An 18,966-nucleotide genomic window follows, 5' to 3' on the forward strand; every position below is an offset into this window, starting at 1 on the left:
TGCTGAATAGCATTGATAGCAAGTATTATTTTCCTTATCAAATGGCTTATTGTACATTTCACATTGGCATCCCAGGCATGCAAAGTGTCCCCTCTGCACCTTCATCTGGTAACATGCCTTTGTCTAGAGTTTTTAAAGGTGTTTGAGTCTGCACCCCTTCCATGCTTCTCAAGCGCGCAGAAAGACGTTCTGGAAGATGAAAGCCACTGCATTGATGACTGGTGTGTGTGTGTGTGTTTTTGAGACAGGGAGCGGAGGTGTTCTGTTCCTGTCAGCACCTGCCTCTGCCTCCCACAGGGGTGACCAGTTCCCTACCCTTGGGTCAATTGTGGAATACGTTACATCAGCAAAGAAGGTAAAAAAGAAACTCATACATTTGCAAGTGAAATCAGCATTTGGGGTGAAACCAATATGGGGTACAGAGGAAACTGGATCTGCAGAAACCACTTTCAAAGAATTCTGGCTAACTGTGAATGAAAACAAGATAGTGGCACTGCAAATGAGTTGATCACCCCCTCCACATAAGCTATTTTAGGAGGGTTAGAGGACTGAGACTGAATAATTTCACATGTCTTGGTAGTGTGGTGGCAAGTTCAAAAATGGTTCAAATGGCTCTGAGCACTATGGGACTTAACATCTATGGTCATCAGTCCCCTTGAACTTAGAACTACTTAAACCTAACTAACCTAAGGACATCACACAACACCCAGTCATCACGAGGCAGAGAAAATCCCTGACCCCACCGGGAATCGAACCCGGGAACCCGGGCGTGGGAAGCGAGAACGCTACCGCATGACCACGAGCTGCGGACTGTGGTGGCAAGTGATGGGAGTGCCAAACTTGATGTTCTGAAGAGAGAAATCAAAAGATCCAGGTTCTTCAGTATAGTATGAAGATTTGTCTGGAATATACATATTCCTCTGTGAGCTAAACATACCCCGTTCAAAACATTCCTTCTGCCCGTCATGTACTATATAGTGTGGAGATCTGCAACATAACCAAAAGACATGTAAGTCAACTACAAGCTTCTGAAATAAAATTTCTTAAGTCTGTAAAGACAGGGAGAGACAAGTTCAGAAACAAGTACATAAGGAGAGACTTGCACATAGAAATGCCATGGAGGAAAGACTGAGTGCGGGGAGACTGAAGTGATTTAGTCATGTGAAGCAGTTGCAGTCTAAGTGAATTCCCCATCAGTACTTGGAAAGCCAAGAGATCCATTTGAAGAAGACCTTGGAAGCAAATAAGAGACATGGCGTGCTGTGGTGAAGAGGAAATCTACCAAGACTGAAACAGATTGAGGCAAATGCTGTAGAAACATTCTACTTAGCTTGCTGGAATGAACTCCCTCTTGCTAATGATGATGATGATGATGATTCTATGTATGCATAAGAAGTGCTCTATGGGAGGCAAGTTTTTCAGCTCTGTATATACATTTGTGTTTAGGAATAAATATGCATTCAGTGTGATGCATGCAAAACCCTGCATGTGTGTAAGTAAATTTAACTGAATCATAATTAATTGTGATACAGGCATAACCTTGAGATGAGATGCGATGCTGAAATTATTGTTATAACAGATTGATTAACACTGTGAAATATTGTGCCGCTAGCAGTGAATCCTAAGGTGGAGAATTTGCATTTTTATGATTCAAAAATAGTAAATGTGGTAATAAAAACAAAATTTAACTGAACTCTGCACTTTATTAAAAAAAGCAGCAATCAAAACAATCAAATTATTAACCATCAGAATTACAAGGCTTGAACTATCGGTTGACAAAGTTACTCGAAGAGATCAGAATTGCTTAATAATCACGCATCTGGTTTTGTAAAGTATATTTCAACCTGCATATTTTGTTTACAGTGAGTGTTTGAAAAGAGAGCAGAAGAATCACGTAGATCTGAGATGCATTGATGAATGCAGGACTGTGAAACCTATCATGAATCTGACCTTCAAACTCTCAATTGTCCTAACTTGCTGGAGCTAGTAGTTAAGCTCACCGTAATCTTTGGTGTAATGCAAGCAGTGGCCATGAAGTTCAAGGCTAGGATTGCTGTGGTGAGGACTCAAGCATTGGACCTCAGTTGGTTCGCCCAGTTGAAAGCGCAGCCTGCAGAAGACTGATTTGCTCAGTGCCAAGCTCAGATATGAAGTCCTTTGTAAGTCAGCAAAGGGCTGACTATTTTTTTCATCCCACCATGAAAAACTCAACCATCAGTCCCTCTAAAACTACACTGATCCACAATGATGTAATTGTTCCTGTAATGAAATATCCCACCAAGACGAGGCAAAACACTAAAAAACCAATGATCTCAGTTTCCTGACCTCTTTTCTAAAAGAACTTCCCGCTATGTATTACTTCCTCCTGACATCACTTCTATTCCTACAGTCAGTCTCCTCTCAATCAGCTACTAGCCTCACATTGCAGGTTCTGGGAAAAGATAAAAAACTGAGGTCAAAGCTAGCCACCAACTCTGCAGCATCTTCTGAACCTGTAGTGTGTCAGAGCTGTTTTGCCATGTTTTTTTTGGAAAGCTGGGAGGTATTTGTTTCCTGAATGCAGTTTTCTTAACATGATCTGAGTGCCTGCCTCCAGCTGACAGAATTCTGTCATCCAGAACAAATGCTTTCATCTTGGCTATACAAATTAGGTATGTGCAATAACCGCACAACAGGCCAGCATTCATATGTCAATAACTGAGACAACTTTCCCCAAGACAACTTGAGAGTAGCTATACCTGCCAGACCCATGCCCATAGTTCTGTGAATAACTGTGTTCCCCTAACTCACTGGATATCATTTTGCTGAGCCTCTCTACACATCACTGTCTTGTATCTGAAGTGCTGGTCACTTCTGAAGCTCACCCAGAAGAGCAACTGATGCATCCAGCACCATGTTAGTTTCAAGAATGTTAAAAAGAGGAAATTGCAGCAGCACATACAATCATTTTAATGTTAATCTCATTAATCAGTGTAAACTAACTCAACTCTCCTTCATTTACATTATTAACAATAAATAATTGAAAAGAGTGAGTCGAACAGCTTGTCACTTTTCAAATGTTATGAAGATTGCATCTGTTCTTTCAGACATCTTTAAAGGCTAACCGGCTGATGACCTTCTTCAGTGTGGATGCACACAAATTGCCTGAACCCTTACGGGACTCAGTGGATTGTCTTCCACGAGTAATGGGTATAACGGCAGGGACACTACGAATGTAGTGTGTGGACTGTAAGTTGAGAATGTGGGTTTCACAGGTATCATGCTGGCGATAAGTCCCTGCAGTCACACTATCCTCTGTGCCCTTGGTGGCTCAGATGGATAGAGCATCTGCCATGTAAGTAGGGATCCCGGGTTCGAGTTCCGATCGGGGCACACATTTTCAGCTGTCCCTGTTGATGTATATCAATGCCCGTCAGCAGCTAATGGTATTGATTTAATTCTAATTTCTTTCAAATGTTAGTTCTTGTTGATGACACTGGTGTCATAATTCAAAAATGATTATGGCGAGAACACTAAATATCTTGGACATCGACATTGCCTTGACCCTAATAAGGCTATGTAAAACGTACTGCCTTCACAGGCAGGACTTCGGTTGAAATTATCTGGTACCATTGGACACATAAGTGTCAGTGGCTGATATGCACGTCACACATCCAGCAGTGTTTTGTCAGCACTCATGAAATGTTTGTAGGAATTTGAATGTGTCACTGAATACAGCAGCTGGGATGACACAATATGTCTTACCAATATCTACTTTTATATGGATGGTGTACCCCTGCAGTAATTTTAGAATAATGAGGAGAAGCTCAAAAGCTGGGATTAATCTTAGGCAGAAATTAAGAAAACATTTGACAACAATCATTAGCAGGTTCACATAGCCAATGAGCAACTGAAGTACAGTTTCAAGATCCCCAGAATCAAGATTGGCAACTCGCTTTAAATGTTCAGAAATGTAAAATTTTGCACTTCACAAAACAAAAAACTGTAGTATCCTTTGACCATGATACCAAAGAGTCACTTTGTAGGGATTTGAAATGGAATGATCATACAGATTCAGTTGCAGGTAAAGCAGGTGGCAGACTTCACTTTATTGATAGAATACTGGGGAAATGCAATAATTTTACAAAGGTGATTGCTTAAAAATCATTTGCACAACTGGTACTAGTATATTGCTCAAATGTGTTTAACCCATACGAAATAGGACTAACAGGGGATAACTAACCCAAGAAATGTAAAACTTTGAACATAGCTGCTAAGGTATACTGACCAAATCGTGCCTGCTTCCTCTTTTCATCCACAGTCTCATAAAATGGCCTTTTTTCACTCTGCCGTCCACCGAACCACCTCCATACCACTTTCAACAGAAAAGTTTAATGAGGAGATTAATTTACTTACAACCACATCAGTCAATAATGAATATACGCCTAACATAGTGGACAATATCCTAAAAAAGAAAACTGCAAGAACTACCATGCTCAACACCTCATGCACTGAAATTAACCCAAAAAAACGTTTTTCTATTCCTTTCATAGGACCCATTTCTTATCAGATTCAGCGCATGCTTCGCAACAAATACAACTGAAATGTTGCCTTCTCTACTAATAATAATCTAAAGAGAAACTTCATTCATAATTTGAAACCCATTCGCTCCCCTACAGTAAGTTCTGGCGTTTATGAGATCATCTGCGATACCTGCTCCTCCTATTGTATGGGGCAAACTGGGTGTGCTTTCACCATCAGATATAAAGAACATCTTTTGAGAAAGAACAGCACCAGTTCCCTAAATTCATCCTTTGCCGATCATCTCTTAATTACTGGACACGTGCCTTAAGCCATAGGCGATAACAATATTCTGCATAGCGAAAAAAAGGGGCGTAGGTTAGATGTCTTAGAGGAATTGGAGATTTTCAAACATCTCTCTCGTCATGATGGCCTCATTCTCAACAAACAGCTGCAGCTGCGAAATAAAAACATTTTTGACTGTATAAAGCCAGTGCTTGATCTTTGATTCAGATTTCCTCATGCAGTTTACCGAAATGTTGTTTTCCTGTCACATCTTTGCTGTTTTCTTGTATGCCATAACTAACGTTTTTTATGTTACAAAATGTATCTCTATTTAAAGCAGATAAATATGTTATTTTATCCTATTATTATTAGTGCTTACATTATGCCTGAATCAGCTGCATCACAATTTCATGTGTCTAATTTTGAATGTACAGTAGCCTAGTTGTTTCTGCGGCTACTAGATGGTGCTCGTAGCAGACACCATGTTTACTTGCCCACACTTTCTAACGTGGGCACCTCAGTCTTGTTGCAACCCTTGTTCACAGTACGAGCAGCCCTTAGCGGCTTGCCATCTCACAATTATTCATGACGTTGCCTTTCCGGCTTAGATCTTTTTTTAATATGTGACTTGTAAGTACTGCATCTTTTTCCAGTCAGTACAAACTTTAATTTTATTAATGTATTATATATCTAACATGTTTTAGAACAGTTAGTCTAATTCTGAAGACAGCACTCATAGTAGCGTCAAAACCTGGTCAATTTTGACGTAATATTTGTGACCGAGGGCTTATTTGTTCTAATATAACCCAAGAAAGTGTATTAGACAAGTTACAAGAACTGGTTTTGAATGATAACTCTAGGAATATACTACAATCCTCTATGTGTCAATCACGTAGGTAGCATGAGAATAAGATTACAATAATTACGGCACACATAGAGGCATTCAAACAATCATTCTTCCGACGCTCCATACCAGATTAGAAAGGGGAAGAAATCCTAATAACTCGTATTGTGGGATGTACCCTCTGCCATGCATCTTACTATGGTTTGCAGAGTATAGACGTAGATGTAGATATACACTGAAGCATCAAAGAAACTGGTATAGGCATGTATATTCAAATATAGTGATATGTAAACATGCAGAACATGGTGCTGTAATCGGCAAAGCCTATATAAGACAACAAGTGTCTGGCACAGTTCTTAGCTCAGTTACTGTTGCTACAATGGTGGATTATCAAGATTTAAGTGATTTTGAATGTTGTGTTATAGTCGACGCACAAACAGTAGGACACAGCATCTCCAAGGTAGCGATGAAGGGGGGATTTTCCTGTTCGACCATTTCATGAGTGAATTGTGAATATTAGGAATCCAGTGAAACATCAAACCTCCAACATTGCTGTGCCTGGAAAAAGATCCTGCAAGAACGGGACCAATGACAACTGTAGGAAATCATTCAATATGACAGAAATGCAACCCTTCTACAAATTGCTGCAGATTTCAGTGCTGGGCCATCAACAAGTGTCAGCGTATGTACCATTCAACAAAACATCATCGGTATAGGCTTTCAGAGCCGAAGGCCCACTCATGTACCCTTGATGACAGCATGACACAAAGCTTTATGTCTCACCTGGGCTTGTCAACACCAGCATTGGACTATTGATGACTGGAAACATGTTGCCTGGTTGGATGAGTCTCATTTCAAATTGTATCAAGTAGATGGACGTGTATGGGTATGAACACAACCTGATAAATCCATGGACCCTGCATGTCAGCAGGAGATTTTCCGAGCTGGTGGAGTCTCTGTAATGGTGTGATATGTGTGCAGTTCAAGTGATATGGGACCTGTGATATGTCTAGATATGACTCTGACAGGAGACAAGTACGTAAGAATCCTGTCGGATCACCTGCATCCATTCATGTCCAATGTGCTTTCAGACAGACTAGGGTAATTCCAGCAGGACAATGTGACACCCAACATGTCCAGAATTGCTACAGAATGGTTCCAGAAACACTCTTAGAAATTTAAACACTTCCACTGGCCACCAAACTCCCCATACATGAACATTATTGAGCATATGATTCTTGAGTTTCTCCTGGCGTATTTGATAATCAAAATAACCATGGGTGTACTGCCGGTCTACAGTGTCCAACGGGCACAATATTTCGGCGATCATACATGTTGCCATCATCAGGTGAACTGATGGACTGAGCTCCTGTGAACGTGCTGGTACGGAGATCCATACACTATGGCTGCTCAGGGGGAACTGGGTTCGGTCGCGGTGGCGGCCGAGCAATCGTATAGTTGTGACGACCATGGCGAACAGAGCCATCACACCGAAGTCATCTCAGACGCTGTCACAATCTGTTCTATCGCCCGACTGTGGCGCGGGGCGTGGATGGCGGAGGGAGTGCGCCGCGGGTGGAGGGTATTTAAATCGGCCACCGCCGTGGCCGAACCCAGTTTCCCCTGAGCAGCCATAGCGTATGGATCTCCGTACCAGCATGTTCACAGGAGCTCAGTCCGTCAGTTCACCTGATGATGGTGACATGTATGATCGCCGAAATATTGTGCCCATTGGACACTGTAGACCAGCAGTATACCCGTGGATATTTTTACTATCAAATACGCCGGGAGAAACTCAAGAATCACATCATACACCTTTACGGGGAGGAGATGTACCGCAGCATGAAGAAATTTGAAAAGTTGCGCCACCGTAGATATCGTTTGCTAAGTACTCTCGCCTTTCTAAGGAGATGTCATTCCAAGAATGTTGTTCCAAATTTTGCTAAGGTTATGCATCACATCGATTCTGCAGCAGCTAAGAGAATCAAGAAATGAGCCAGCCTCGCATTGGTACGTGAGAGAGTGCAATTCACCCACTGGAGCCTTGAGTTTATCTCACAGGAATTACTCAAACTACATTTGCAACTGGCTAGTAATTTCACTTCTTTTTCCTGGGATTGGATTGATGGTGTCACCTGGGTTGCAGCTAATTCCGCCCATAAGTAGGCAATGGGACGTCAAACAGCTGAGTTTTCACGTCTCCTTGACAAACCATCTCTGCAGGTTCCATGCAAGACTGTCATCAATTTGAGTGGCGAGGTGTTGAGTGATGATGCGGTCTTGGTTTTGCAGAAAGGTCTCAACTTCACTCCCACCCCCAAGTTCACTCCGGTCGCAGAAATTGTTAGTGTTGTTGAACAGGTTGCAGCTCGACTTCCACCTGAATCAGCTGCGAAAATACGTCATGAAACTTGTTGTGCGTTGACGAAATCCGTGCCGATGAAGTCAAATATCACCAGTAAAGAGAGGGCGGCCATTCGTGATCTGAGGGAGCACTCTGAAATTGTGGTCTTACTGGCTGACAAAGGCAATGCTACAGTTGTTGCGTCCCATGAGGACTACGCTGATAAGATGCAGAGCCTGCTAAATGACTATTCCTACCGGAAGATCAGCGGTGACCCTACAAAGAAGGTGGAGAACAAGACGAGGTCGCTTCTCAAGGATGCAGATTTACCAGAGGGTGACGCTAAGAAATTGTTACCCCAAGGTCCGGTACCGCCTAGACTATATGGATTCCCGAAGGTTCACAAAGAGGGGGTACCATTACGCCCCATTCTCAGCAACATCAGGGCACCTACATATTTGTTGGCCAAATACCTGACGGGAATATTAAGTCCTTATGTGGGTAAATGCCCTCATCACATCCTTGATAGCTTCAGGTTGGATGAGTCAGATATCATGGTGAGTTTTGACGTTGTTTCCTTGTTTATGAGGGTACCCCTGCGGTAGTCACTAGAATTGATTAGGCAGAAGTTCGACAAGAAGATCACTGAACTTTTAGGCATGTCTTGACTTCCACGTATTTTCTTTTTAATGGAGAATACTACGAACAAATGGAGGGAGTCGCCATGGGTAACCCACGCTCACCAGTGGTAGTGAATTTGTACATGGAGAACTTCGAGGAGGAAGCCCTGTCGTCATCCGAATGGAAACCTACTAGCTTTTTCCGTTACGTGGACGACACATTCGTCATATGGCCACATGGTATGGATAAACTCCTTGACTTCCTTACACATCTAAACTCCATACACCCCAACATCAAATTCACCATGGAGACTGAAACGGAGGGTAAATTGCCTTTCCTTGACGTCTCGGTCAAGAGAAGGGCTGATGGCACCCTAGGTCATGGGGTGTATCGGAAGACAATGCACACTGATCTGTATTTGCATGCAGACAGCTACCACCACCCTTCACAGAGGAATGGGGTACTTAAAACTCTAGTACATAGGGTGCCACTATCTCTGACACAGAGAGTCTACCCCAGGAATTGGAACATGTGAGAACTGTATTTCAAAAAGCTCAGAGTGGCAGATTCAATGTGCTCTCTGCCCAACCACTGCAGCACAACCTGTGAAGATGGATGAAATCATGAGGGAGGAGGTAGGCACTGCGTTTATTCCATATACAGGTGCACTCTCGGGGAAAATCGCCCGCATTTTGAGGAAACACCGGGGTGGAACTGTGTTTTGTCCTCTGAATAAAACTCATGCACTGGTGGGGAGCGCCAAAGATGACCTCGGTTTGAGGAAGGCCGGCATGTACCAGATTCCGTGTCAATGTGGCAAGTCATATATTGGTCAGATGATACGTACCATTGAGGATCGATGCCGCGAACACCAGAGGCACACTCGACTGATGTATCCAAGCAAGTCGGCGGTCGCTGAACATTGTTTGTCGGAAAATCACGCTATGGAGTATGAACGCATGAGGATTCTGGTACAGACATTGAGATACTGGGACAGCATTGTTAGAGAAGCCATCAATATTCGCACCAATGACGACCTCATAAACCTTGATTGTGGCTATAATCTTAGCAAGGCTTGGGAACCAGCGATTGGGTTAATCAAGAGTAAATCGAGCAAACGTATAGTTGTGATGACCATGGCGGACAGAGCCATCACACCGACATCATCTCAGACGCCATCGCAATCTGTTCCATCGCGCGACCTTGGTGCGGGGCGCGGACGGCAGAGGGAGTGCGCCACAGGCGGAGGGTATTTAAATCGGCTGCCGCCGCGACCAAACCCATTTCCCCCTGAGCAGCCATAGCGTATGGATCTCCGTACCGGCATGTTCACAGGAGCTCAGTCTATCAGTTCACCAGATGATGGCGACATGTATGATCACCGAAATATTGTGCCCGTTGGACACCGTAGATTGGCAGTACACCCATGGATATTTTGATTATTGAGCATATCTGGGATGTCTTGCAATGTGCTGCTCAGAAGAGATCTCCAAACCCTCATACACCTACAGATTTATGGTCAGCCCTGCAGGATTCATGGTGTCAATTCCCTCCAGCACTACTTCAGACATTAGTCGTGTCCCTGCCACGTCATGTTGTAGAACTTCTGCTTGCTCGCGGGGGGGGGGGGGGGGGGGGGGGCCTACATGATATTAGGCAGGTGTACAGTTTCTTTGGCTTTTCATTGTAGATGTAGTTGTAGATGTAGAGTCAGGCACTATATTATGAAAGAGGTTAAAATAACAGAAGAGTCACACAAAACGCTTAAGAATGCACAGAAAAGTAAGGTTAGCTTATTTAATCAGAATATTAGAGGATAGAATAATAAGGTAGAAGAGCTGCCTGTCTGTTTGGAAAATTTTAGAGAAGTCTCAAAAGATAGACGTCCTGTGCCTATCTGAGCACCACATAACCACTTGGTTAGAAAAGTTAAATTATAAAGGATGATGCTCTAGATTCTTAGTCATATAGAACTAATACTGGAAAAAGAGAAGTTTCACATCCCTTAAGATGGAATACAAGTTCAAAAACATTGTGACAAGTAGATTTTGTAATGATCAGCACATAGAAGTGTTTGCTTGTGAATTGATACTAAAAAATTAGCCACTTTCAATTGACACTGTATATAGATCTCCCCTGTGACATTTTGAACCGTTTAGGAGGAATCTGGATTCCTTAATGTGCTCTCTGTCAGACAGCCGCAAGCAGTTAATAATCTGTGGTGATTTCAACAAAGGTTTTCTAAAGGATTCTGATAGAAAAATTATCTGGAAATGCTATCTGGCTCCTACAATTTCACCTCAGTAACTAACTTTCCATCATGAGTCAATAGAGACAGTGGGACCCTAATTGATAATGTTTTCTTTGATGAAGCTCAAAGCAAGAAAATAACTGTCTACCCAGAAACAAATGCTCTCTCTGATCATCATGCACAGTTCATTGGGATAAATAAGATATTGCCTTACAATGTAGATACTCTTCAGTGGAAATGTTAATTAATGACTCCAGAATAAATGTTTTTGAGAGCATTTTACAAGAGTTGGCCTGGGATGAAATTTATAATGAACCAAATTCTGCTATAAAATATAATCCATTCCATGATAAATTCATATCATTATTTGAAAACAGCTTTCCACATAGAGGGATTAAAGTATCTTGTGAAAGGAAAACAGAAATGTAGCTGTTGCAGGAACAAATAGAGATCCTGCAGAAGTTTCACATTACAAAAACCACTCAAAATTACTAAGAAAGATTGATTAAAAAATCAAGTAATATGCACATAATGCCAGAAATCAGTATTTTCGATGACTGACTTAAGGCCATATGGAATGCAGTGAAACAAAAGAGAGAACAACTGGTCAAATAACAGGGTAACATCACTATTGAACTAAATGGAAGGGCTGTAAATGATGAAACACAGGTAGCAAATGTGTTAATCATTTCTTAAATATAGCAGAAAATATAGCTACAAACAGTTCAAGAGAAATATTATGTTGAAAATGCAGCTCTCATAAAATTCAACCATAGGAATATATGGACGATAAATAGTTTAGATAAGAAGAGAATAGAAGCTTTCAAAATGTCGTGCTACTGGAGAATGCTGAAGGTTAGATGGGTAGATCACATAACTAATGAGGAGGTACTAGATAGAATTGGGGAGAATTTTAGAATCTAATTAAGCAGAATAATGTTTTGTTATAAAGTTGTGTTGACACGAATGATAAAATTTTGTACATGATGTAAGTATATAATATTTTATACTGTTTACAAGTCCAATATCATGAATGTGATAACAAGGGCACTAAATAAATACATAAATATCCTCTACACATTGACATTGGAGGTATGTATTTAAGTTTCATGGATGTGAGCTGTGTTCTGTTGCTAGGCTTGTCCTTAGTTTGCTGTAACACAGCTTCATCAAAGTGAATGGTTCGCAGACTGCGAGGTATGCCAGTTTCTCATCAGCCTGGTCATAGGGATCCTGTTTCACGAAGACAGCCATCAAGTCCTTGAAATATGAAATGATTTGATAACCTCCTCCCTGGAAATTGTTCAGTGTGCAGGAGTGTTGCTGCTCAACAGTTGCATCATGCCTTCCCATAAATGAGACACATGTCAGCTAACTCAGAACCATCAAGAACCTGTAAAAATCAGTAGAAAATTTCATATATGCACAACAGAATGTAACAATAATCATGTAATTGTCTATTGATGGATATTACTAGCAGTAATGGAAACTTATCCCCACTCATAATAAGATATAATATTTTGTAAAGCTGATTCCAGTGTCATCCTTTTTCGTATGTAGCAGTCAAAACAGCAATAAATATTAGCCTAAGGTAAGTTCAGTGTCAAACCTTTCAGGGACCCCTAGTGAGAAAATACTGTACCTGCGACATTTTTGTCACATAAAAAATATCTTTCTTTTTATATTAGGAGTAATTCCCATAACTGTCAATGTAAACAGGTTGCCGGTAGTTGTAAAATTGAAGTATAACTTAACTCATTCCACTCTGCTGATCATTTTCCTTCACAGTGGCATTCGTGCATGAATAAATGAGTGAATTGGAACTTTTCAACTAGTAAGTGCATGACAATGTTTAGCATAGAACAGACTACTTTTCTTAAAGGCATGACACACTTCACCAGTTCCTGATGAGCCTGGTGATCATACATGTCATTTGTTCAAGATAGGTGGGTATTTTAACACAGTAATTGGTCTCTCAATGTTGCCTTACAGACAGTATTAGAAAACTATGAGTTTCAATTAGAGTACTATAGAAATGCACCTAATTTTGTTTTTATACACTCTCATTGTAGTCCGTTTTAACATTAATTCAGGAGCATAACGACCAGATAATTCTTCTTCCCCCATACGAGGCCGAACTAAATACTGTTTCAGAATTAATGAAACAATTTTTGTATCTGGCTGAGCTTGATTTAGTTTTAGTTTATTTGCATGTTCCACAGATCATATTCGCTGCAGCTTGTCATGATGTAGAACATTATCACTAGGTTCACAACTAAAGCCTAGCTTACACGATGACACTAGGTTGCAGGCAACTGCCCTACTGGTCACTACGCATGCGCGCCCTGCATTTGTGCAACTAATTGTTGAAACTAAACGCTTTTGGCGTGTTCCAACTCTGGCAACACTAGTTGCATGAGTTTTGAGGTTATGTGTGTTCGTAGGGTGTAAACAAGCTTAAATATGAAATGGGGAATGGAAAATAATGTTCACTTTTTGGGCATCTATGCTTTGCATAGATGTTTGTGGGATTTCAGTGATGCTGATTACAAAAATAAGCAATATATTGCTGCCACTGAGGCGATCATAACGTAAATGGTTTGACATTATCTGAGCTGCAAGGCAAAATTTATTGAGTTAGGAGCACATATACAACTGAATTAAGAAAAATACAAGCGAGTGTAATTCTAGCTGTGGCAATGCTCTCGTCTACAAGACCAAAATCCCATCATTCGAGTTGGCCAACTCTTTGCTAAGGAATTTTGTTGACAGGAGGGAAGGCTATACAAATTCAAGAAGCTCCATTCTTTTTCAATATTGATCTATTTAAAATGTTGCTGCAGTGCTCCCCATTCACATTTGTTAGAATTTTGAAATATTGCCACTGTACAGATCTATCTTCAAGAAAGTAGTTTGCAAACCATTCCCTTCTTAATGCCGCCTGCTTCAAATAATTATTGTTGCTAATGTTAATAATTATTACTGTTAATGTTAATAATTATTGGTGTTAATGAAAAAGAGTCATCACCAACTAAAACCGTATCTTATAGCATGCTGAGTGTTCACGATTGTAATGCATGCAATGTGATATGTAATTTCATTTCTGGCGACAGTGCTGCATGTATTACAATACCTGTATTCATTATCGAATAACTAACTCTATTTAGAGGAAACATGAACAGTTCTGGTGACATTCTAAGATAATTAAAAGAACTTCTTGGATTTTCTGTTATAAATTATTTCAGCAAGGATGCTGAGCAACCAAGCTGATGTCTTTTCTTCATCTAGTCACAAATAGAAACATGTTTCCTATTTTTTTCTTATGCAGCAATTTTACACAAAAAGCTTTTACTCCATCACAACTTGTGCGATGTGCAGCCGCCAAAAGTTTCATTTCAGACACGTCACAGGGACCCACAAAACGTTGAAACTGAAGTGTATTCTGGTGTCGCCATGTCTACACTTGCGTGCAACTCATTCCATGCAACGAGTGGCACAACTCAATGTTGTTGTGTAAACTAGACTTAAGGTACATTTTATCTGCAGACATGTCACTACATGAGGGCAGTTTACATAACTGGAGTTTTCTTTTAATTTTAATCTATAACAAAACTTATTTAGTGTAACCTAACCACATACATATTGTCTGCTCAGAAATTAATCTATGGAGGACAAGGATTTGTCAAGTAAAAATATTTCCTATTTGTTTGAAAGCTTTTAGTATTAGTCATCCTTTTAATTTAAAAGTGAAGTGGTTAAATACTTTTATGGCTGTTTCTTTGTTCGTTTCCTTGTAACACTAAGACTAAGTTATGGGCCTTTCTTTGAACTGGTGAAAATGAATTTTTCATGGGAAGTGCTCACAGCTCTTCTTTTGTGGATATGAAACCCACTGATTTTTCCCCATAGATATTGGCAGTTTTAAGTTTAGATTTCATTGCTTCTAACTTTATCTCTCAAATTCATTCCCATAGCATGCCATAAAAATTGCAGATGTAATGAATAGAGCGAAACTCATATAGAAGTCATATTTTTCTGTAAATATAATCATCAGTTTGTGAATACACACGTATGAAAATACTTGTCTCTTTCTGTGAATTCCTACTTACATTTGGATTTTTTACAACTAGACTCTGTCTGCATCTAATTTATGTCTATACTCTGCAAACCTCTGTGAAGTGCATGGCAGAGGATACATTCCATTCTACCAGTTATTAGGATTTCTTCCCATTCAATTCACTTATGGAGTGTGGGAAGAATGATTGTTTCAACACCTTTGTGCATGATGTAATTATTCTGATCTTGTCTTCACGTGAGCAGTACATATGGGGTTGTAGTATATTCATAGAATCATTGTTTAAAGCTGCTTCTTCAAACTTTGTTAGTAGAATTTCTTGGGATTGCTCATGTTATCTTTAAGAGTCTGCCAATTCAGTTTCTTCAGCATCTCTGTGACCTTATCCTATGGATTAGACAAACCTGTTACCATTTGCATTGCCCTTATCTGTTTATGTTCAATATCCCCTGTTAGTCCTGTTTCGTACAGGTCCCGCACACTTGAGCAATTTTTCTAGGACCAATCGCATGCGTGATTTATAAGAAATCTCCTTTGTAGATTTATTGCACTGCCTCAGTATACAACGAATAAACCTAAGTCCACCACCTGCTATACCACAACTAAGCCTATGTGATCATTCAGTGTCATATCCCTTCAAAGTGTTACACACAGATATTTGTATGAGTTAACTGATTGCAATTGTGACTCATTGATACTATAGTCATAGGATATTACGTTCTCTCTCTCTCTCTCTCTCTCTCTCTCTCTCTCTCTCTCTCTCTCTCTGTCTCTCTCTCTTTTATGTGCACAGTTTTACATTTCTGAACATTTAAAGCAAGTTGCCAATATTTGCACCACTTTGAAATCTTATCAAGATCTCCACCTAAGATAACATGCTGTGTCCTTCCTACCAAAAGGTCCTCAATCCAGTCAAAAATTTCACTTGACACCCAATATGATCAAGGATATGTTTGGTACTGAGACAAATGCTTTTCAGATCGAGAAATACTGTGTCTACATGTCTTGATCCAAAACATTCAATATGTCGTGTGAGAAAAGTGAGAGTTGAGTTTCACATGATTGATATTTTCGGAATACATGCTGGTTGGCATGGAGGAGGTCACTCTGTTTGAGATACCTCATTATGTTTGAGCTCAGAATATCTTCTAAGATCCTACAATGAATCAAAGTCAAGATACTGGATGATAGTTTTGTGGATAACTTCTACTACTCTTATTGTAGATGGCTGTTACCTGTGCTTTCTTCCAACTACTGGGCACAGTTTTTTGTTCGAGGGATTCCTTCAGACCCTGGGGCTTAGTTCAGTTTTAATGATTTCAGCTGTTTCTGAACACCACCACTAATACTGATTTTACACACTTTTAAATTGGGGCAATTCTTCTGGGTTTTCCTTTGTAAAGGAACATTTGAAAACAGAGTTAAACATTTCAGATTTTGCTTTGCTATCCTCAATTTCAGTTCCTGAACACAAACTATGGTGCCACTAACAGCCGTTACATATTGCCAGAATTTCTTTGTGTTTGGTGAATGATCATTTGACAGTATTCTGCTATGGTAGTCATTGAAGGCTTCACCCTATGATGGATGGAGATAGATATTTCTTCTCTTCAGTCAAACTGGATTTTTCCACAAAATGAATACGTATCAGAATACTGACTGCATGATGTAATACAATGAATGTCCATCCTCAGTCTTGGCCCATGGAGTGTGTTTATTTAGACACTTTAATTATAAAAAAATGGTTAAAATATATAACTGATTCTGCAAACAGCAGCCTATTTACCAGTTCTAGAGAATGCACCACTTTTTGCTGATTTTTAGAATTGGTAGCTGCACTTTTTGAGGCAATAAAAGTTCAGCTTATCCACTAGCTAAAAAAATATACATTATTTTCCTCTAAGAATATTTTGAAATACTTATTTGTAAAATGCATTAATTCTTCTTCTTTCTCTGCAGTGCTTCAAGCTCCTTCTTGATGCCGGTGCAGACACTGCAGCTGTTGATGTGATTGGCAGAATAGCACTCCACAGAGCACTTGGATCTACAAATAATTTTACATGCTTGCAGAATAGGTGTCTCAGTTTTGGAGATGGCATCGACAAGAAAGGGCAACCTGCTATAATACACGCACTCTCATTTTTTCGGTACAGTTCTGATATGCCTTGCGTACTAGAACTTCTTCTGAAGGGAGGTGCAAATCCTGACATGCGTGGCAAAGATGGCAAGACAGCTTTGGATATAACATTAGAGGAAGAACTTCAACGGGTGAGGGACTCATTTTAATATGTGGAGTATCTTTTGGATTAGCATAATTCACTTCCTTATCTTCTCGTCATCTGTCTCTGAAAAAGGGAAGAAATGACACAAAACTCTGGCAAATTTTGAGTAAATCTAACTTTTTCAGTTCATTAATAACAGTAGGGTGGAAGAGGAACAAGTATAGCTAAAGAATATCATGTTTACAAAATCATGCATTGAAACAAGTGTGTAGCAAAAAAGTGATCTAAATGAAGGAAAAATTTCATTTTGTGCAAGGAAAGTTACATTGTTAATGTGTGACAAAGCAGGTTCCGGAGTATGAAACTGGTGTGATTAAATAAATAGATTATTTATTTTTTTATTTATTTGTCCCTTGTATCAGATCAATACAGAAGCTTGTACAACTGATGTGGGATAAGTCAATATAGAAATACATATTACATAGGATAAAACAATACAGAATTACATATTACAACACAGTCAACATGAATAGCATACAATATTGTAAACAGCAAGCAGGAACATTGTAATGTTGATAGTGTTATTTTTACATATGAAGCACAGGTTCTAACAGTTATGACTTCATATGTTTTATTATCTTAATTTCTATGTACTGCATGAGAGAGCAAGATGACTTGTATACTCCAAGAGAAACATTTTTAAATTAATTTTCTCTTAATTCTACACATAACATATGACGTGGCTGGCATTGGCTTAAGTGATGGCTGTTTTGATGAACTTTTGTTTACTGCCACAGATCAGATTCCAAAAATCCCTGGTTGTTCTATCTGTATTTGTATTTGTATTTTATTTGTCTGATAACATACATTTACAGATCATCCGACCATGCTGTACAGGAGACACATCAATTTTAGACTCATGATATACATAATTATATAATTCCCTAACACTACTTCTTATCAGTATAGGTTGATATTGGACATAGTAATATTATTTAATTGGTTTTCTTATGATGAATAGTACATTACCTTTATATATGTATACAATATTATACACAATGCTATAATATTAAACAGTCACACTATTCAAATGATGGCCATAGTAATATTATTAAATTGTTTTCACTTGATGCAATAGTACATATCTTTATACATGTATACAATATCATACACAATGCTATAATATTAAACAGTTACACTAATCAAATGACAATTTCAACATTCATAAATTCCTCAACTGAGTAGTAGCATTTTTCCACCAGGAGATCATATAGTTTTCTCTTCAGTGAACCTATCTCTATTCTCAGTGTATCTCTACCCTGGAGTTTATTGTAAATTTTCATTCCGATGCACTGGGGTGTCTGTTGGTAAAGTTTTAAGTGATGTGGTGGATGCATGAAATTTTCTTTGTGTCTATTGTTGTACAAATATTTGAAATGGTTTTCTTCCATTAGCTCATTTCCATTATAATTTCAAATATGTACAATGCAGGGATAGATAATGTTTTTAGGTTTTTGAATAATTGGTGCCAGGATGTTCTAGGAATGACATCACACATTTTCCTAACAATTCTTTTTTGATCTAGCAGAATTTGTCACATGTAGCTTGAATTTCCCCCCAAAATTAAACCATATCCAATTATGGATTCAAAGTAACTGTGGTACACTACTTTTCTGCAGCTTAAGTCTGTTATACCAGATAGTATATCCATTGCAAAGGCAAGGCTGTTTAATTTTGTAGTTAAATAATTTATATGTGCTTGCCAGGTTAGATTTTTGTCCACGTTTAGTCCCAAGAATTTAATAGACTGAGCTTCATCCATAA

The 18,966-nt window shown here is 39.4% G+C and overlaps 1 protein-coding gene across 3 annotated transcripts in view; it reads left to right on the forward strand.

The window, feature by feature from the left end:
• Nucleotides 1-18,966, forward strand: part of LOC124619293 (serine/threonine-protein phosphatase 6 regulatory ankyrin repeat subunit B-like) — a 289,649-nt gene that overhangs the window by 98,137 nt on the left and 172,546 nt on the right. For all 3 annotated transcript variants that reach the window (XM_047145590.1, XM_047145570.1, XM_047145581.1), the window contains exon 5: nucleotides 16,880-17,188. In XM_047145590.1, coding sequence (XP_047001546.1) covers nucleotides 16,880-17,188 — 309 coding nt within the window. The remainder of the gene's footprint in view (nucleotides 1-16,879; nucleotides 17,189-18,966) is intronic.

This window comes from Schistocerca americana, chromosome 1 (assembly GCF_021461395.2).
Source record: "Schistocerca americana isolate TAMUIC-IGC-003095 chromosome 1, iqSchAmer2.1, whole genome shotgun sequence".
Lineage (NCBI taxonomy): Eukaryota > Metazoa > Arthropoda > Insecta > Orthoptera > Acrididae > Schistocerca > Schistocerca americana.